Raw genomic sequence first — 16202 nt, 5'->3', positions numbered from 1 at the left:
TGGTTTTAATTTCCTCCCCTTTAATTTATTTTTCTTTTTCCTAGTGGGCTTAGCATAGAAATATGCTATCAAAATCCAGGCAGCAATATGATAGAAAGAAAAGACAGTGAGAAGGAAGATGATAAGAAGAAAAGGAGATATAAGAAGGGTCAAAGACAGAACCAAATATTCTTTCCTTTTGGTTCTTCCCAATATCAAAGATGAGTCAAGGAATTTGCCAGATGAAACTAGCCACAATATTGTTTGGTCTTCACATCAGAGTGGTAAGCCAACGCATGCTTTTGCAAGGGAAAAGTTTTTCCTGCTCAGTTATCTCATAATGAGATGTTAGATGACTTTATAATTGTTTTGGGCATCCAGCCAATAGGGCAGTCTAGTTCCAAACCTTCTGTCCAGGAGATGGGTTGTGGCCAAATGGGAAGATGTAATGATCTGAGGGAATTGGTCCTGAAGGCCACACAAGGCCCGTGACATCAGGTCTCTGAATTCCAAAGAGTTCACCATTGCTAGTGGACACTCTGGGCCTGTAGGGATCCGGGACTGATCAAACAGATGCTCTGTAAGATTCACATGCAGGGACCAACCCAGGAAATCTCTGTAAGGCTCTAATGACCTAATCCTTAAGCTTTCTGTCCACAGGTCCATCTTGGGGTATGCCTCAACCATTTTACCTAACTATTTGCTTAAATGCCTTCTCAGACACTTAGTTAAAATAATCCCCCATGGGCTACCTCTTTACCAACCTACATAATCAGTGTCCACAGGAGATGAAGACAACCTCCTAGCCCTACTCCATACTGGGTTGGGATCTACCTACCATAATGCTTCAGACTCAGGGAACTCAACATCTAAGCCTACTACTATTTGATCTCCTTAAGAAATAGTAGGTATAGATGGGACCATTTAAGTTCAGGTCCCTTTTCCAGTACTAGCTATTAAGCAATGCAAAGAAAAACTGAGCAAATTTTTGAGGAGCCTGAAAAGTTTGCTATTGGATGCCATACACTGACAATGGCTTTTGATCAGACCTGTAGCAGTTTGATGTCATTAAATTCTTAATTACTGATCCTCTATCACTTCTCAGGAAGGAAAGCCACTTGCTGAAGGACCTTTTTCAGGGAAGATTTTACTTCCTTATTTCTCAGACTGTAGATCAAGGGATTCAGCATGGGGGTGACCAGGTTGTTCAGGACCTGAACAGTAGCATTAAGCCAGGGGTTTGGAGTTGGCTGCAGATAGATGAGGACCACAGGCATAAACGAAAGGAGGATGGCAGTGAGGTGGGCACTGCAGGTGGAGAAGGCACGACGTCTGCCTTCAGCAGAGCGGATCTGCAGAATGGAGTAGACAATGCAGCTGTAGGAGGTGAGGATGAGAAGGAAGCAGCTCAGGGGCATGAGACCAACACTGATGAACCCCACCATCTCCAGGGAAGAGGTGTCTGCACAAGCCAGCTTCAGCATCACTGGGATATCACAGAAGTAATAGTCCACCTCATTGGGGCCACAGTAGGGCAGCTGGAAGGTGAGAGTGGTCAGAAAGGTGGCCTGAATGCAGCCAAAAAACGAGGTCCCTGTGGCCAAGATGGCGCACACTCTGTGGCTCATGATTATTGTGTAGCGTAGAGGGTGACAGATGGCAACAAAGCGGTCATAGGCCATCACTGTGTAGAGGAAGCACTCAGTGCAGCCCAGGAAATGGTAAAAGAAGAGCTGGCACACACATCCTGCATAGGAGATGGCTCGGCTGTTCCCTGAGAGGTAGAATAGCATCTTGGGGGAACTCACAGAAGGGAAAAATATGTCACATACTGATAGCTTGCACAGAAAGAAGTACATGGGAGTGTGAAGCCGAGTGGAGGAGATGATTGCCAGAAGTATGAGCAGGTTCCCCATAAGGGTGAAGACGTAGAAGGACAGAAACAAGATAAAGAGCATCATCTCCAGACCTTCCATGTGTGGGATGCCCAGAAGAATAAATTCAGTCACCACTGATTCATTCCTCATCTTTCTAAAAATGTTGGACTTCACAACAGCCCATTTCACTCCAAAGTGTACATCCCACTATCAAAACAAGAGGCTTTCTGACAGATATGCTGGTTTTGCTTTTATCCATCAACATTCAACCTTCTGATATTGGAATACATCTACATAAAAACATAAGGTCAATGAAATTTCCTTAGTACAATCTGGAACTTTTGGTTTTGGTCAAGTTGGACTAAAATCATTGCAGGTTACATTTCGCACTAAGTATGATCAAAACTTCAGATAATAAAAATAATATTCATAAGAATTCTTAAAAGCAATCAGAAAGGGACAACTGGGAAAGAAAGTAACATCTGGAAAAGAACCCCAAGGAAATGAGAGTTTGTACTGCTTCCTATCTTTACTCTTTTAGATAAAGTTGGGCTAAAATTACAGAATTGTGTACTAGTTACCAGAGATAATGAAACTTTAAAAATTTACTCATCTTTTTGATAAGGGAACCTGGAAAAGGTGCTTCTGTCATGAAAATGTGTGAAGGAATCCCTGTTATTTCACCTCTATGTGTGTCCACTTTTTGACTTCCCCCCTTTTTTTCTCTATTCCTTTACACTCCCCCAAGAAGTACTATCAGTTTAGGAACAATGTACCAATAGTGCAAGAAATCAAAACTTGTAGAAAAAACTTCAATTTTTTGACAGGATTTATGAAAGGCAGTGTGTGTGTGTGTGTGTGTGTGTGTGTGAGTGTGTGTGTTTGTTTTTGGGGTATACATTTCTGTAGACAAGGGAATTGTGGAAGAGAACAAAGACATGACTTAAACTGCAAATACATTTCCAAAGTAATACTACACAGACTCAGAGCATTAAGCAAAAATTTGAAACACCACCTACGTGTCATATTAACCTTGAAGCTGAAAAATCTTACACTAACTAGTCAGTGATACATTTGAAGGACAAACACAATGCTGCAAATTAAAGGCTTTCAAAGCTAAACCGACATTGAAAACACTGCTTACAGAAGACAAGAGGACATATTTCTGTGAGTAGAGCTACAATGATGATCCATTAAAGAAAACAAGCCAGCAAGCAAATAATTCTTTATGACAGAATTTTAACAAAATTGAGTCTAAATAACATAATAGAAAATTTTCCAGAATGCAATCTGAAATCATTCAACATTTAAAAATGATGAAACAAGAATATGTAATCAATTTTCAAAAGAGATGAACCACATATTGAAATTGTCAAAAATAAATGTTCCAGAAAGAATAGGTAAGCATATGATAAATGATGAAAAGGTAGACATTCTCTGCACAAGTGTATGAAGTATAAAAATGATGTAGAGAGAAATTTTAGTACTGAAAATTATAGTTGATGTTTAAAATACTAGAAACACTGAAGTTGTAACTAGAGAAACAAGGAAGAAAAACAAAAGGCAAGAGGATGAAAAGAAAGGAATAAAGACTTTTCTATTCAAAAACAATGTATTTATTTTCAAAATAAGTTTCAAAATCTACAATAAATGCTTCTGAAACTAATAAGCAAGTTTATCAAGGTAACTGAGTACAAAAATAATCTACAAAAATCAGCTGCATTTTCTTATACCAGTGATGGCAAACCTTATAGAAATGAATGTCCAAACTGCAATAGAAAACACACTTATTTATCACAAAGTGCCAGTGCTACAACTAAACCTGAATACTGAAGCTTTAGTTTAGAAAAAATAACTCATAGATTAACATCATCTGTTTTGAAGGAAAAATAATAACACATGTACCATCGGCCCACTACCACTGCTGGAAACTAAAATTAAAATAAATTTGTTGTAATAACAACAAATTACATAGTGGAAAAACTAACAAGATACTGCAAACTATTAATAAAAGCATTATTAAAAGTATATATAAAAGCAGAAACAAGCTGTATTCAAATTCAGAAGACAACATCTATGAAATTGTCCCAAGCTAAAGAATATAATCAATGTAACCCAATTCAAACCTCAATCAGTATTTCCTAGATATTAGCATGGCTATTGTAATGTTTATATTGAAAACAAAAGACTTATAATAAAACAGTTTTGAAAGATGGCAGTTGGAAAACTTACATCACTAGGTTGTAAATCAAATATTAACGAAGGTCATATATTCATAGGACTCATAAATAGTTTATTAAAGTCCAAATAGAGAAATCAAGAACAGATCTACAAATATATAGCTGATTGATTTTTAAAAAACTATTGAAAGGCAAATAACTATAGTCTTTGTATTGTTAATTTGCAATGATTTATGAAACAATTGAAGCTCCACATAAGAAAAAAACCCAACAAATCACAATAACATTGTACAAAAGTATTCTTATATGAATTAGAGGCTGAAATGAAAAATCTGAAACTACAATACCTCTGAAAACAAATAGAAAAATGTTTGTGATCTTGGTTTAGGCAAAGATGTCCAATACACTTAAAAGAGAATTCATATTTTTAAATAATACCTAAAAATAAACTGAAAATTAAAACTTTCTGTGTTGAAGCAAGAAAGACAGCTAAAGAATAAAGGACTGCTATGAACTGGAAGAGACTAAAGAATTAGAATGAAGAAGGCAATGAAAAATCCTCAGTAGGATCCTGGCACCAAAATAATAATTAATAATAATAATAATAATAATAAAGATTTGGTTGACAAACTGGTTAATTTAAAATAAGATCTTTAATAATCATAGTAGTGTAAATATCCTTACTGTTGTAAAAATACTATGTTAATATAAGATGTTACCATTAAGGAATACTGGGTAATAGATATATGGAAAGTCTACATATTATTTCTGACTGATTCATAAAAAGTTAAAGTTACACAAAAAGTTTATATTCCTTTCTTTCTTTTTTTTTTTGGTTTTTCAATGGTACCAGGAACCGAACTCATGACCTTGCGCTTGCCAGGCCGGCGCTTTGCCGCTGAGCTAAATCCCCAGCCCCTATATTCCTTTCTTTTTATAAAAGTTTTTATTCCTTTCTTTTGATCTTCTTGCCTTGTGTTTTTCTTCCTTGTTGCTCTGGTTAGAACTTCAATGTTTCTAGTATTTTAAGCATCAACTATAATTTTCAGTTCTAAAGTTTCTCTCTGCATAATTTTTATACTTTGTACACTTGTGCAGAGAATGTCTACCTTTCCATAATATAGAAAAAGTTTATTCATAATAAGTTAAGCTACATAAAAAGGTAAAAATTTGAAAACTTCACTGAGAGTCACTTATGGGAGAATTAAAAAATAATTGAGACTGAGAAAACAATTACAAAGTACATATTCAACAAAGAAATAGTATCCAGGCTATATTTATAAACAATTTCTCTTTATAGTTCAGTAATATTCCATTATGTGAGAATACCACAACTTTTTTATCCATTCCTCAGTTGATGGGCATTTGGGTTGCTTCCACTATTTAGCTATTATAAGTTGCACTGCTATAAGCATGGGTGCACATATATTGCTGTGATATGATATTTTCAGTTCTTCTGGGAAAATACCCAGAAGGGTATGATCAATCTTACATGTCTATATTTGTTTATCTGAGTATCCAATTTGAAGATATCAATATGTAATACAACAACCATTGTTAATTTCCTGTCATCTTGTCTGAAATTCTGTATTGCTTGTAGTGTTTTTGTGTTATTTTCTAAATGTATGTGTGTTTGTTAAAATGTTTTTGTTCTTTTATCTTTAAAACAAAAAAATTCCCTCCCTGAAGAAAAATGGGCAAATAATTGATGTAGACATTTCATTTTAGTGTTTTTTGTTTGTTTTGTTTTGTTTTGTTTTGTTTTTTCCTCTGGTACCGGGAACTGAACTCATGACCTTGCGCTTGCCAGGCAGGCGCTTTTGCCGCTGAGCTAAATCCCCAGCCCCGACATTTCATTTTAAAAGATACAGAGATGCCAAACAAAACCCCATAAAAAGATACTCAGCATTATTACTCCACAGAAATACAAATTAAACCACAAGAGATACTCTGCTGCATCTGTTAGGATGAGCACAGAAGGCAATTGACAGAACTAAGTGGCATGAGAATATAGACCAACTACACTACTCCTTCCATGTGTTTATTCAAGGGAAATAAAAACTTATCATCATAGGGAAACTTCTCTGTAAGGTAGTAAATTTATGATCCTCTTCATTTCTGAGTCTTTTTCAAGAATTATCTTCAAGGAACTAAAACTTTAGTTGCTTTCAACATTTGAGTAATAATAAAAGTATGTCAGAGAAAGGCGAGGAAAAAAATACAAGCACATACCTTGTCCACAGGAACAATAGCAGTGCTTTCTACAATGCTGTAAAAGGCAACCCAACCCACATTCTCTGGTCCTCAGAAACGCACAAGAGCCCAGCCTTAGGAAGTGAGATTCAGTGTTTCTACAAGGTGCCTTGGGCACCTGCTATGAGAACTTGAACAGATTTGTTCCCTTTGAGTCACCTTCTTCAGATCTCCTTTGGGTCTTCCTCATGACTCAATCCTTGGTTAGTTAGAAGGAGAAGTTAAAATTAACCACATTAACCATCCAAATATAATAGTAGTGAGATGCTTTGAAATAGAAAATGCCTACCTCCTTTTCCAGTCTTTTCACTGGAGAATAGACTCCAATCTATTCATGCTAAGTATATCTTTTCTTTCCTGTGTCTTACATGCTTCAGTCCTTGCATCTGATAATACTGCACTACCATCACGGTTCAATTATATAAACATTTCAGGGATTACAGAGATATCACAGTGGGCATCACTATTTAAGACAGGATTTAGTGAATCAGGAATAATTACTAAATCATCTTTTGTGTCTTTCTAACAAATACGTCTTTCAAGCAAGGCTAATAAGGTACATATATTCAAAAAAGATGATAAATTGGTAAAGGGGCTATAAACAATTCATTTATAAATTATTTTATGGGTAATAATTAATATTGGTTGAGCATTTACAAGAAACAGGATTGTTTTGTTTTATTTTCCTTGGGCTCAGGAGCTGCTTTTAAAGTCTAAAATAAACCTTGGTAAGTAGGATAGGAAACTAAAGCACGAAGATGTTTGATCATGGTTGGACCATGATTAATAACCTTGATCATGCAATAGGAAAATGACTTAAACTTAAAGCCCAGGTCTGACTCTCTAGTCAATACTGGTGAGAGCTCTCATGGGGCTTTTGTTTAGAGAAGCAGACATGACAGTTATTTCTAAGACCATTTAGGTTTTTAGGTTTAGGTGCATTTGCTCACTACTGACCCAATCAAATAAAGCCGTACATTTTGGTTAAAAGGAAAAAAAGAATTTATTCAAAGCTAGCTCTGAAGAAAACAGATATAGACATGCAATAAAGGGGCCTATTTGCTTCAAATCACCATTTTCCCTAGTATAGATGAATCAGAAACCTTTAATGCGGGAGCACAGAGAGATGATGTAACTCTCCGTGCCTGCTTTATCACTTCCTGCCTTCTTGGATTCATTCCTCTTTCTTGTAGGAAGAAACCTGGGTCCTGGCCTCCTAGGGCTGATATCTCCTTTTTCTGTCACTTTTGAGAGAAGAGACAGGGTGGGGTGATAATTATGTGCTCAGCAGGAGGATGTTTGGAGAATTTGCTTATCTCTATAAGAAAGATTCTAAGAGGGGCTGGGGATTTAGCTCAGCTGCAAAGCGCCTGCCTGGCAAGCGCAAGGTCATGAGTTCGGTTCCCGGTACCGGAGAAAAACCAAAAAAAAAAAAAAAAAAAAAAAGAAAGATTCTAAGATTTAAAGTGTTATTTTGCAATGCCAGCTTGATGCTACGTAGGTATATTATATACTTTTCCACAATGAAAGCCCAGTAAAAGATTGTGAAACTAATAAAAACTTACGCTTCATTTCAGTATGGAGAGAAAAAAGAAAAGAGAAACCTTTAGTGAAACAAACTTCCTTGAGAAGGAGTGAATTCACCGTGACTTTAAATATCTAGATATCAATTAAAAGACATTCTTTCATGGATCTGATGAAGGAGATTTCTGATTGGAAGGTGAGAACATCTCTTACATTTACCCTCTGTATTTTATGACTTTGAGGTTCTTTGATTTTGTTACAGCGTACCCTTTCAATATATGTAAGTAGACACAAAGTTTTAAGTATGCTCTTCTAAAATAAGAATTATTACTATAGCTATCTCAATAGTAGTAGTAATAACAATTTAGTGTCATTTTGATGAATTTTATAAAGGAGAGAAACACATACCAGCAAAAATGCCAGGATGCCAATGAAGATGAGTCCCTGAAGATTTAGCAGCTCGAGGAGATACTTTTGTATATGGCCTGTAGTTAAAAGATGAACTGAAAACCTGAATTAGGTTGAAAAAAATATCCCCAGACATTGTAGCAAATGTTTTAAGTTACATAAAATCTTTTAGTACCTACCTTAAGTTTAAGAGATTGGTAATACCCATTATCATTCATTCAGAGAATTGAAGTACAAAGAACTTCAATAAATCAACCGAATTTCTATATCTGTAAATGGGAAGAGTTGGATTGCACACATAACAGCGGGAATGGGGTGTAGAGTAGTTACTGATTCTGACTCCCTAAAACTCACTAATAAATAACAGTAACTTTAAATGATACTTGGTCTTTCTAATACAGTTTTGTGCTACTCTAATTCCCACAAATCACTTTTAAGTTGTGGCAATGAGTGCCAATTTGTACATAAGGACACGGAAATCTAAGCTTTTCTAAAAGTAGAAAGTGAAGAGCAAGTCATACCCACATCACCTGACTCCAAGCTTAGTGTTCTTTCTACTACACCATTACTGCCTCTGAAAAAACTGATGCAGAGAATATTTGCTGCTGAATGAGGAAGAAAATCAGTCCTATTTATTCCGCACATTTGGAGAAGTTTTCTGGTATGCTTGCAACTATTAACCGTCTTTATCTACTATTGTGTGAGTGGGTATGGCACCAGGTTACAGCTCAGGGATATAAATCTCTTAAGACCATATTATATAGGAGTAAGTAGGTCCCAGAGCTGGAAGGCAATTTCACAATCTGAAGATGATTCTCAAGAGTGTATCTCAGTTTATGGTGTAATTTAAACACAATTACCATCCTATTAGTTCTGTTCAGAAATAACAGCCCATATCCTTGTTTAACTCCTACTTCTGAGTCTCTATATTTATTAAGCTTTCAGATTTTCTTGCTCCATATAAGTAGCATGAAATGATCTTGCCTGTGAAGGTTGATTTCTTTAAATGGGTGGTAAAATTTTACTTTTTCAAGTCTTCACATTTATAATAACACAAAAGTATTTACATAAAATAAGTATTCACATACCATTGAAGGGTGTTTGGGGGTGAGGAAGTAGATGATAAAAGAACTAAAAGGGGAAATTATCAACTCTGGTTCCCAGAACTTCAATATTTTGAAGGTTCATTAATGGAGTGTGTTATGGGATATGCAGTCATGGGATAGGCTTCGAGAGTTTATGATTGATTCATGGTCCAATGTTGGAATTATGGATGTGAGTGCTACACCTGCCCTGGGGCGGATAGTTTGCATACCGTGTAAGGGAGGGAAAGAGGCTGCCTGCCATCCTCCCCCTTTTACTCTTGTGGCTTTTGCTGTCTTCCTCCTCCATGAACTGTTGCCCTCTGCCATGTGCCACTCTCCCTTGGAGACAGTCGAGTATGGACTGAAACCTCCATAAACTGTAAGATAAATAAACATTTCCTTCCTTAGTTCTGGGCATTAGGTATTTTGTTTCAGCATTGAAAGAAAAGTAACCAAGACATAGTGTAACATTAAAAAGGAAAAAATTTTTCATGTGATCAAGATATCCATGTGAAAAACTATTCAACAAAGATTTGATAGAAAAGTTTAAAATCAGTGATGCAAATTTCTAAGTTATTTTCCAGTAATTAAGACCTGTGCCTCTATATAGGCATGATATTGAACTTATACCACATTTTTCTCTTAGGCTTATGGATATAAAAGACTTCTGAATAGCAAAAGAAAGCAGAGACAAACCTGGCTTGATCAGATATTATTCACTATGATTTCAACCAAAATAATTGGATTGGTTAGGTATACTGTTTGTTGGAGAATTCAGAAAGGAGAAAATTTCAAAAAATTAAGTACAAAATTCTATCAATTATTATAATACCTTGCCTAAACACCTGTCATTTTTCATTTTAACAGAGGATATCTAATAATGAATATCCAGCTTTCTTGAGAAAAACAAGCACAGGGTTGCTGGTATTCTTCCTTTGAAAGTTATCTTTTCACATTTTATGATTCAAAATACCACAAAATATATTGATATTTCCAAAAATATCAGACACATCAGTTATGCATAAATTTAAGTAATATTGATGTTGTCATAGTACAATTGTTATGTAGTAAGCACTGTACATTATATTGTCTTCATATATCAGGTACAGAACAGTTAGGGTATTTTTAAGAAGCTATAAATTTGTATTCCAAAAAGTGAAAATCATAGACATTGCATTATGTAATAAAGATTTGACGATGAACAACATTGACTTAACATACAAAATCTACTAGAAAATGAGAAAGCAGAAAAAAAATGTTCAAAGACTTCTATTTACCCTGGCATTTCTGTTCAGTTTTATCAGGATTTTAGGCTGTATCTTGTTCATTTTAAATCTCTGTAGCTCCATGCAATATTTTTAGGTATCCTTGTGTTATCAAGTAACAAACTGACACATATTTGTCTGGTTTTCATATTCTAAATGGATTTCATTGAATCCATTATTTCTGCCTTACAGGGACAAACAATAAAATACTGCCAGCCCAACTTCAGAAAAAACATTTTCAAAACTAATTTATAATATTTGATTCAATTAATATATGAAAACAACATTAAAAATTATTTCCTAGTTTTGTCTTTTCTTATAAGAATAAATAATTGATCCTAAAAAAATTGGTAATTTCTGATTTCTGATTTGGCTTCTAGTAGCTACAAGTCACCACTCTATTCTAACAACAAATGAAAGGCTGAATACATTGAAAATTTGACAGCTTTTCTTTTGACCCATCCTTCTGCCTCAAGGATGAGGGGGACAGATGGGAGAGTACATACACTGACAAGTTACTGGAGCAAAGAGTGCAGACAGCAGCCTGCGTAGAAACCAGTCGTGGTACAGGAAAACGTAACCTGTGCTTGATGAATTGCTGGAGGTTCAGGGTGCATGAGTCTGGGAAAAATCTGAAGGGAACCCAGTTCGAGAAGGGACTCCACACATTTCTGAGTTTTTATTCCAGGATCTGGACTCTGTATCTGTTAAAAACATCTGACTTCAGGAAAAATTAATTATCCAGATTTAATCTGCTAAGGTTTTGTCAGAGCCTAACTGACCTGAGTGAGCTCCAGTGGCTGTGGGCTGGCAAGGGGGACAAGAGAAATTTAACTCCACCCTACTTTAGCTCCTCTTTCCCATAGAGGGCTGAGTGGGAAGATAGGAAGTACTGTCGGGTTCACAATGCAGAAGCAGAATCTCACTGAGATACTGAGACCCAACTGTCAGAATATAGAAAGACACCTCCATCCCCACATGCACCTGATGACCACTGTACTAAAGGTCTCTCTTCTGGTTTTGTTTGTTTGTTTGGTTTTCCCTAGAACATCATGTCTAGGCATCAAGGCAAAAAATAAAGACAAAATGAAAAGGAAGGAAACTCCTCAGAACACACTCAGATATGGTAGATATGTTGGAATTATTGGATGGGAATGTAAGGCAACTGTGATTAATGTGGTAAGGGCTGCATTGGATAAAGTAGATGGTATGTGTGACCAGATAGGTGATGTCAACAGAGAGATAGAAATTTTAAGAAGCAAAAGGAAATGCTGGAAATAAAAAAATAAGTAAAGCATGCCTTTGATGGGCTTATTAATCAGTGAGCTGAAGTAAGAATCTCCCAAATTAAAAGCAAACAGAAAAAAAAGCCTAAAACACATATAACAAGATGTTAACAAACTGAGGAACAACTTTCAAAGGTGTAACATATGCATAATAGAAATACTAGAAGGAAAAATGAAAGAGACAGGAGAAATAATTAGAGTAATGAAGATGGGGAATTAAACACAAATGTTTTCAGAAGCAAAACCATAAATTCAGGAGGCCTAGAAAATTCCAAGAAGATTAATAAAACAAAACAAAACTATCCCTGGGCATACCATTTTTACTTCTCACATCATCTTCAAAGTACATAAAGACATAAGAAATCATAAAGGCAAACTGCTAGAAGCCAGAGGGAAGAAAGCATCTTTCTATAAAAGAGAACAAATGAGAATTATAGTAAACTTTTCCTAGAAATCACAAGAACAAGAGAAGCACAGAGTAAAATATTTAAAGTATTGAAAGAAAAAAGTAAACATTAACCTAGAATTTTGTTCCATATGAAATTATTTCTCACAAGTGAAGGAGCAATTAAGATTTTCTGAGAGAAACAAAATATGAGTGAATTAGCTTCCAATCTGCCTTGATGAGAATACTAGAAATACTTCAGAGAGAATGAAAGAAAATTGGAGATATGAAACTAGGACTTACATAAAGAAATAAAGAGGAGTAGAGGAAAGACATCAGAAAAGGTAAAAGCCAAATTTTATACTTCATATTCTTAATTGACCTGTTCAGAATAATAATCATAATGATAGGTTTCAATACCTATCTATGTTTATGTGTAAGTAAAATGAATAGCAACAATAGCACAAGTTGGATAAATTATTATTGTTTGAGTTTGATTCCCAGTACCAAAAAAAAAAAATTATTATTGTTATCTTAGCAGTTTGCGTCACCTATTGAATGACATGGTATTACTGGACTACAGACTTGAATGAGACAAAAAAGCATATTGAAACTCTGGATAACCACTTAAAAAGTAAAGAAAAAAAGGTCAGCTGTCGACACCTAAGTATCACCTATCTCTAATAAATAAGGGGTCCTATTTGTTTAGAAGCCGAAAACTGAAGGAAATTTAGGATGTCACTAAATCTGGGTAATGAGTTATCATAGGTAAGGTGATTTTTCTTCAATATAAAAAGATCCGTTTAGGAAAACAAAACAGCTCAGAGGAGCACAAAACCTTTCTCTGTGTATGAACTTTTGCACTGAAAATTATAAAAGCAGAACTTTTATATTTCATATTCTTCATTGATCTAACTGTTCAAAATAATGAGAGTGATTGGTTTAATTTTCTATGTGCAATTACTTATTAATGGGGCATCCACAATTTCATCCAGATTTCATTTTTAATCCTCTTTTAAAACACAAAAATATGTTGCTGTTGAAAGAATGATTGAAGGCTGATTTCTGGGTAGTTTAAAGAATAATACACGGAGGTAAATAGAAAATGTTTGAGCAGAGAAGTGGAAGGAAATTTGTGTAAACTTGTGTCATAGAGTCTTGTGGGGAAAAGCCTCTATTTGTGCATTCTTATTTGATTTTTAGACGCTCCTGGAAATATCTTCCTACCACATAAAATACCTGACTGTCTACATGGCACATTACTAGCTGATAAACTTTTGGTGGTTAGTTGGGCATGGTGACATACATCTATAATCCTAGCTACTGAAGAGGCTGAGGCAGAAGGATTGCAAGTTAGAGGCCAAATTGGGCAATTTAGAGAGACCCTACCTCAAAATAAAATTTAAAAAAATGGATTGGGGATGAAGCTCAGTAGCAGAGTGTCTAGCAGACATGAAAACCTTGGTTAAATTCCCAGTACACACACACACACACACACACACACACACACACACACACATACATTTGATTGTTGAAGGGAGTTCAGTGTTAGTGATAATATTCTCAGGGTTTTACTGATTATGAATCCACTGGTGGTATGGTTTGTTGGCATAATCAGTAGTCACATCTGTTGACCATCACCATGATGCTTCCTCAGTAAGATGAAGTGTTTCTTTGTTTTTCCAGGGTAGGACTGTTTGGGGCCTGTTGTACATGGGGACAAAGAATCCTTTTCTAAGGGAAGTTATCTGCTTCTCCTGAAGCTTACTTTTTTCTGTCACTCACAACCTTCTATGTAAATTAGCATATATAAAGAGGTGTGTTGTTTAACCTCAGAAAACTGAACAATTCTGAGTTATATCAGTCAACATGGTAAATAAATGGTGTCACAGGGCAAAGAATGAGAGCAAAGAAATCAGATATTACATGATTTTGTCTAGCTTCATTCAATGTTTACTACCTGAGCTCAGAACTTTGGAGAGAAAGGTGTCAGGAGGAAATTACAGGCCAGAAGAAGTCCCTGATGCAAAGTTGAATAATACAAAGTGTGTAGGTCAGAGCCATCTCAGTTTTTTCAATGGAATACAAATGCAATGCCTCGCCTGATGGGTATTCCAAGCCTACACTAATTTTACCTGATAGTCTTCTGCTTGAACACCTTGAATTCATCCCTGTTTTTCATCACTTATTGTACAGTTGCCTTCTTACCTTCCCATAGTGTCTTACGTATGATATCCAACTCTTCTATTTAGGATTCTTCCACCAAAACCGCAGCTCTTCTAAGTTATTTATGACCATATGGAATTTTTCACTTCCTGACAAGTACTTCCTCCTATTTCATTGCCAGCATTCATGCAATAAAGTGTATGAGCTACTTATAAATTTGTTTCCTTTGAAATAAATGAAAGAACAAAAATATGGAGAGAAGAGAAAGAGAACATAGGATGAAAAGGGAAGTGAAAAGAATTATGATGTGTTATGTACATATATGTGTCCCCACAACAAATATAATAATTATGTACTGCAAGCATATACTAATATCCTCTTTGATGTCTTTTTTAGGGTACCATAATTTTTTCTGTACAAATCTTTTGCATCCTTTGTTACATTGATTCCAAAGTATTTTATTTTTTTAGATAGTATTGTGAAAGGTGTGCTTTCTTTAATTTCTCTCTGTGTGAGTTTGTTGCTTCTGTACAATAATGCTATTGAGTTTTGAGTGTTGATTTGGTATCCAACTACACTACTGAATTTGATATTAAATCTGCAAATCTTTTGGTGGAGTTTTCTATGTAGAGTATCGTATCATCTGCAAATAATGATAATTTAACTTATTTTTCTATCTTTATTCCTTTTACTTTTTATTAAAAATGGCCATACTCCTCAAACTTCTATATAGATTTAACACAGTCCCAATCAAAATATTATTAGCATACACAACAGATATAAAGAAAACAGTCCTAAAATTCATTTGGAGCCAGGAGAGTCTGAGAATAGCAAAATTAATCCTGGGCAACAAAGACAAGTCAGGGGGCATCACAATTCCAGACATGATATTATACTAAAAAGCTGCTATGATAAAATCAGCATGCTATTGGCAAAAAACCACAAACAACAAACAACAAAACAAAACAAGAAAAAAAACAGGCCTGAGTATCAGGGAACTGTATAGAAGAAGCAGACACAACTCCAAACACACTCAGCCACCTTATCTTTGACAAAGGAGCCAAACATGCTCACTGGAAAAAAGGTAGTCTCTAATAAATGATGCTGGAAAAATTGGCTCTCCACATGCTGAATACTAAAACTAGACCCATATCTACCATCATGCAGTAAATTAAACTCAAAATGGATTAAATATCTAAATATTAAAATAGAAACTCTAAATTTACTGGGAGAGAAAATAGGCTGACACCTCAAAGACATAGATGCAGGCAGAGGCTTCATGAACAAAACTCATACTGCAAGGGAAATATTATAAAAACCAACAAATGGGATCTCATCTTATTAAAAAGCTTTTGCACAACAAAGGAAATTATCAACAGAGTGTAAAGACAACCCATAGAATGGGAAAAAATTATAGCCAGTTGTTCCTCAGACAAAGGACTTCTATCCAGAACACACAAACGATGAAAAACTTCAGACTCCTCAAATTCAAAAACCCTATCCAAAAAATGGGCATCTGATATGAATACACACTTCTCAGATGAAGAAATACAAATGGCAAATAAACACATGAAACAATGTTCAACATCACTGGTCATTTGAGAGATACAAATTAAAACAGCGTTAAGTTTCCATCTCACCCCAGAAAGAAAGGTTGTCATTATGAAATCAACCAACAACAAATGCTGGAGGAGCTGTGGGGAAAAAGGAACTCTTTTCCACTGTTGGTGGAGAGGCAACCCCTGTGGAAATCAGTGTCAGTGTAGAGGTTCCTGAAAAAACTAGGATTAGAGG

At 35.4% G+C, this 16202-nt stretch overlaps 1 protein-coding gene across 1 annotated transcript; it reads right to left on the bottom strand.

The window, feature by feature from the left end:
* Positions 1 to 1073: 1073 nt before the first annotated feature.
* LOC102005126 (olfactory receptor 149-like) lies at positions 1074 to 2006 on the bottom strand. The gene has a single exon (XM_005378414.1). It carries the CDS (start codon positions 2004 to 2006, stop codon positions 1074 to 1076), a length of 933 nt encoding a protein of 310 aa, XP_005378471.1.
* Between the last annotated feature and the right edge of the window lie 14196 nt (positions 2007 to 16202).

Source organism: Chinchilla lanigera, unplaced genomic scaffold (assembly GCF_000276665.1).
Source record: "Chinchilla lanigera isolate Chin_1 unplaced genomic scaffold, ChiLan1.0 scaffold00011, whole genome shotgun sequence".
In the NCBI taxonomy this organism is placed as follows: domain Eukaryota; kingdom Metazoa; phylum Chordata; class Mammalia; order Rodentia; family Chinchillidae; genus Chinchilla; species Chinchilla lanigera.
Note: the sequence above shows the minus strand (reverse complement) of the source record. Positions and strands in the feature narration are given on the sequence as shown.

Bases quoted from the DNA above. Each gene is read 5' to 3' on its own strand.
- LOC102005126 (XM_005378414.1), bottom strand. From the start codon at position 2,006: ATGAGGAATGAATCAGTGGTGACTGAATTTATTCTTCTGGGCATCCCA.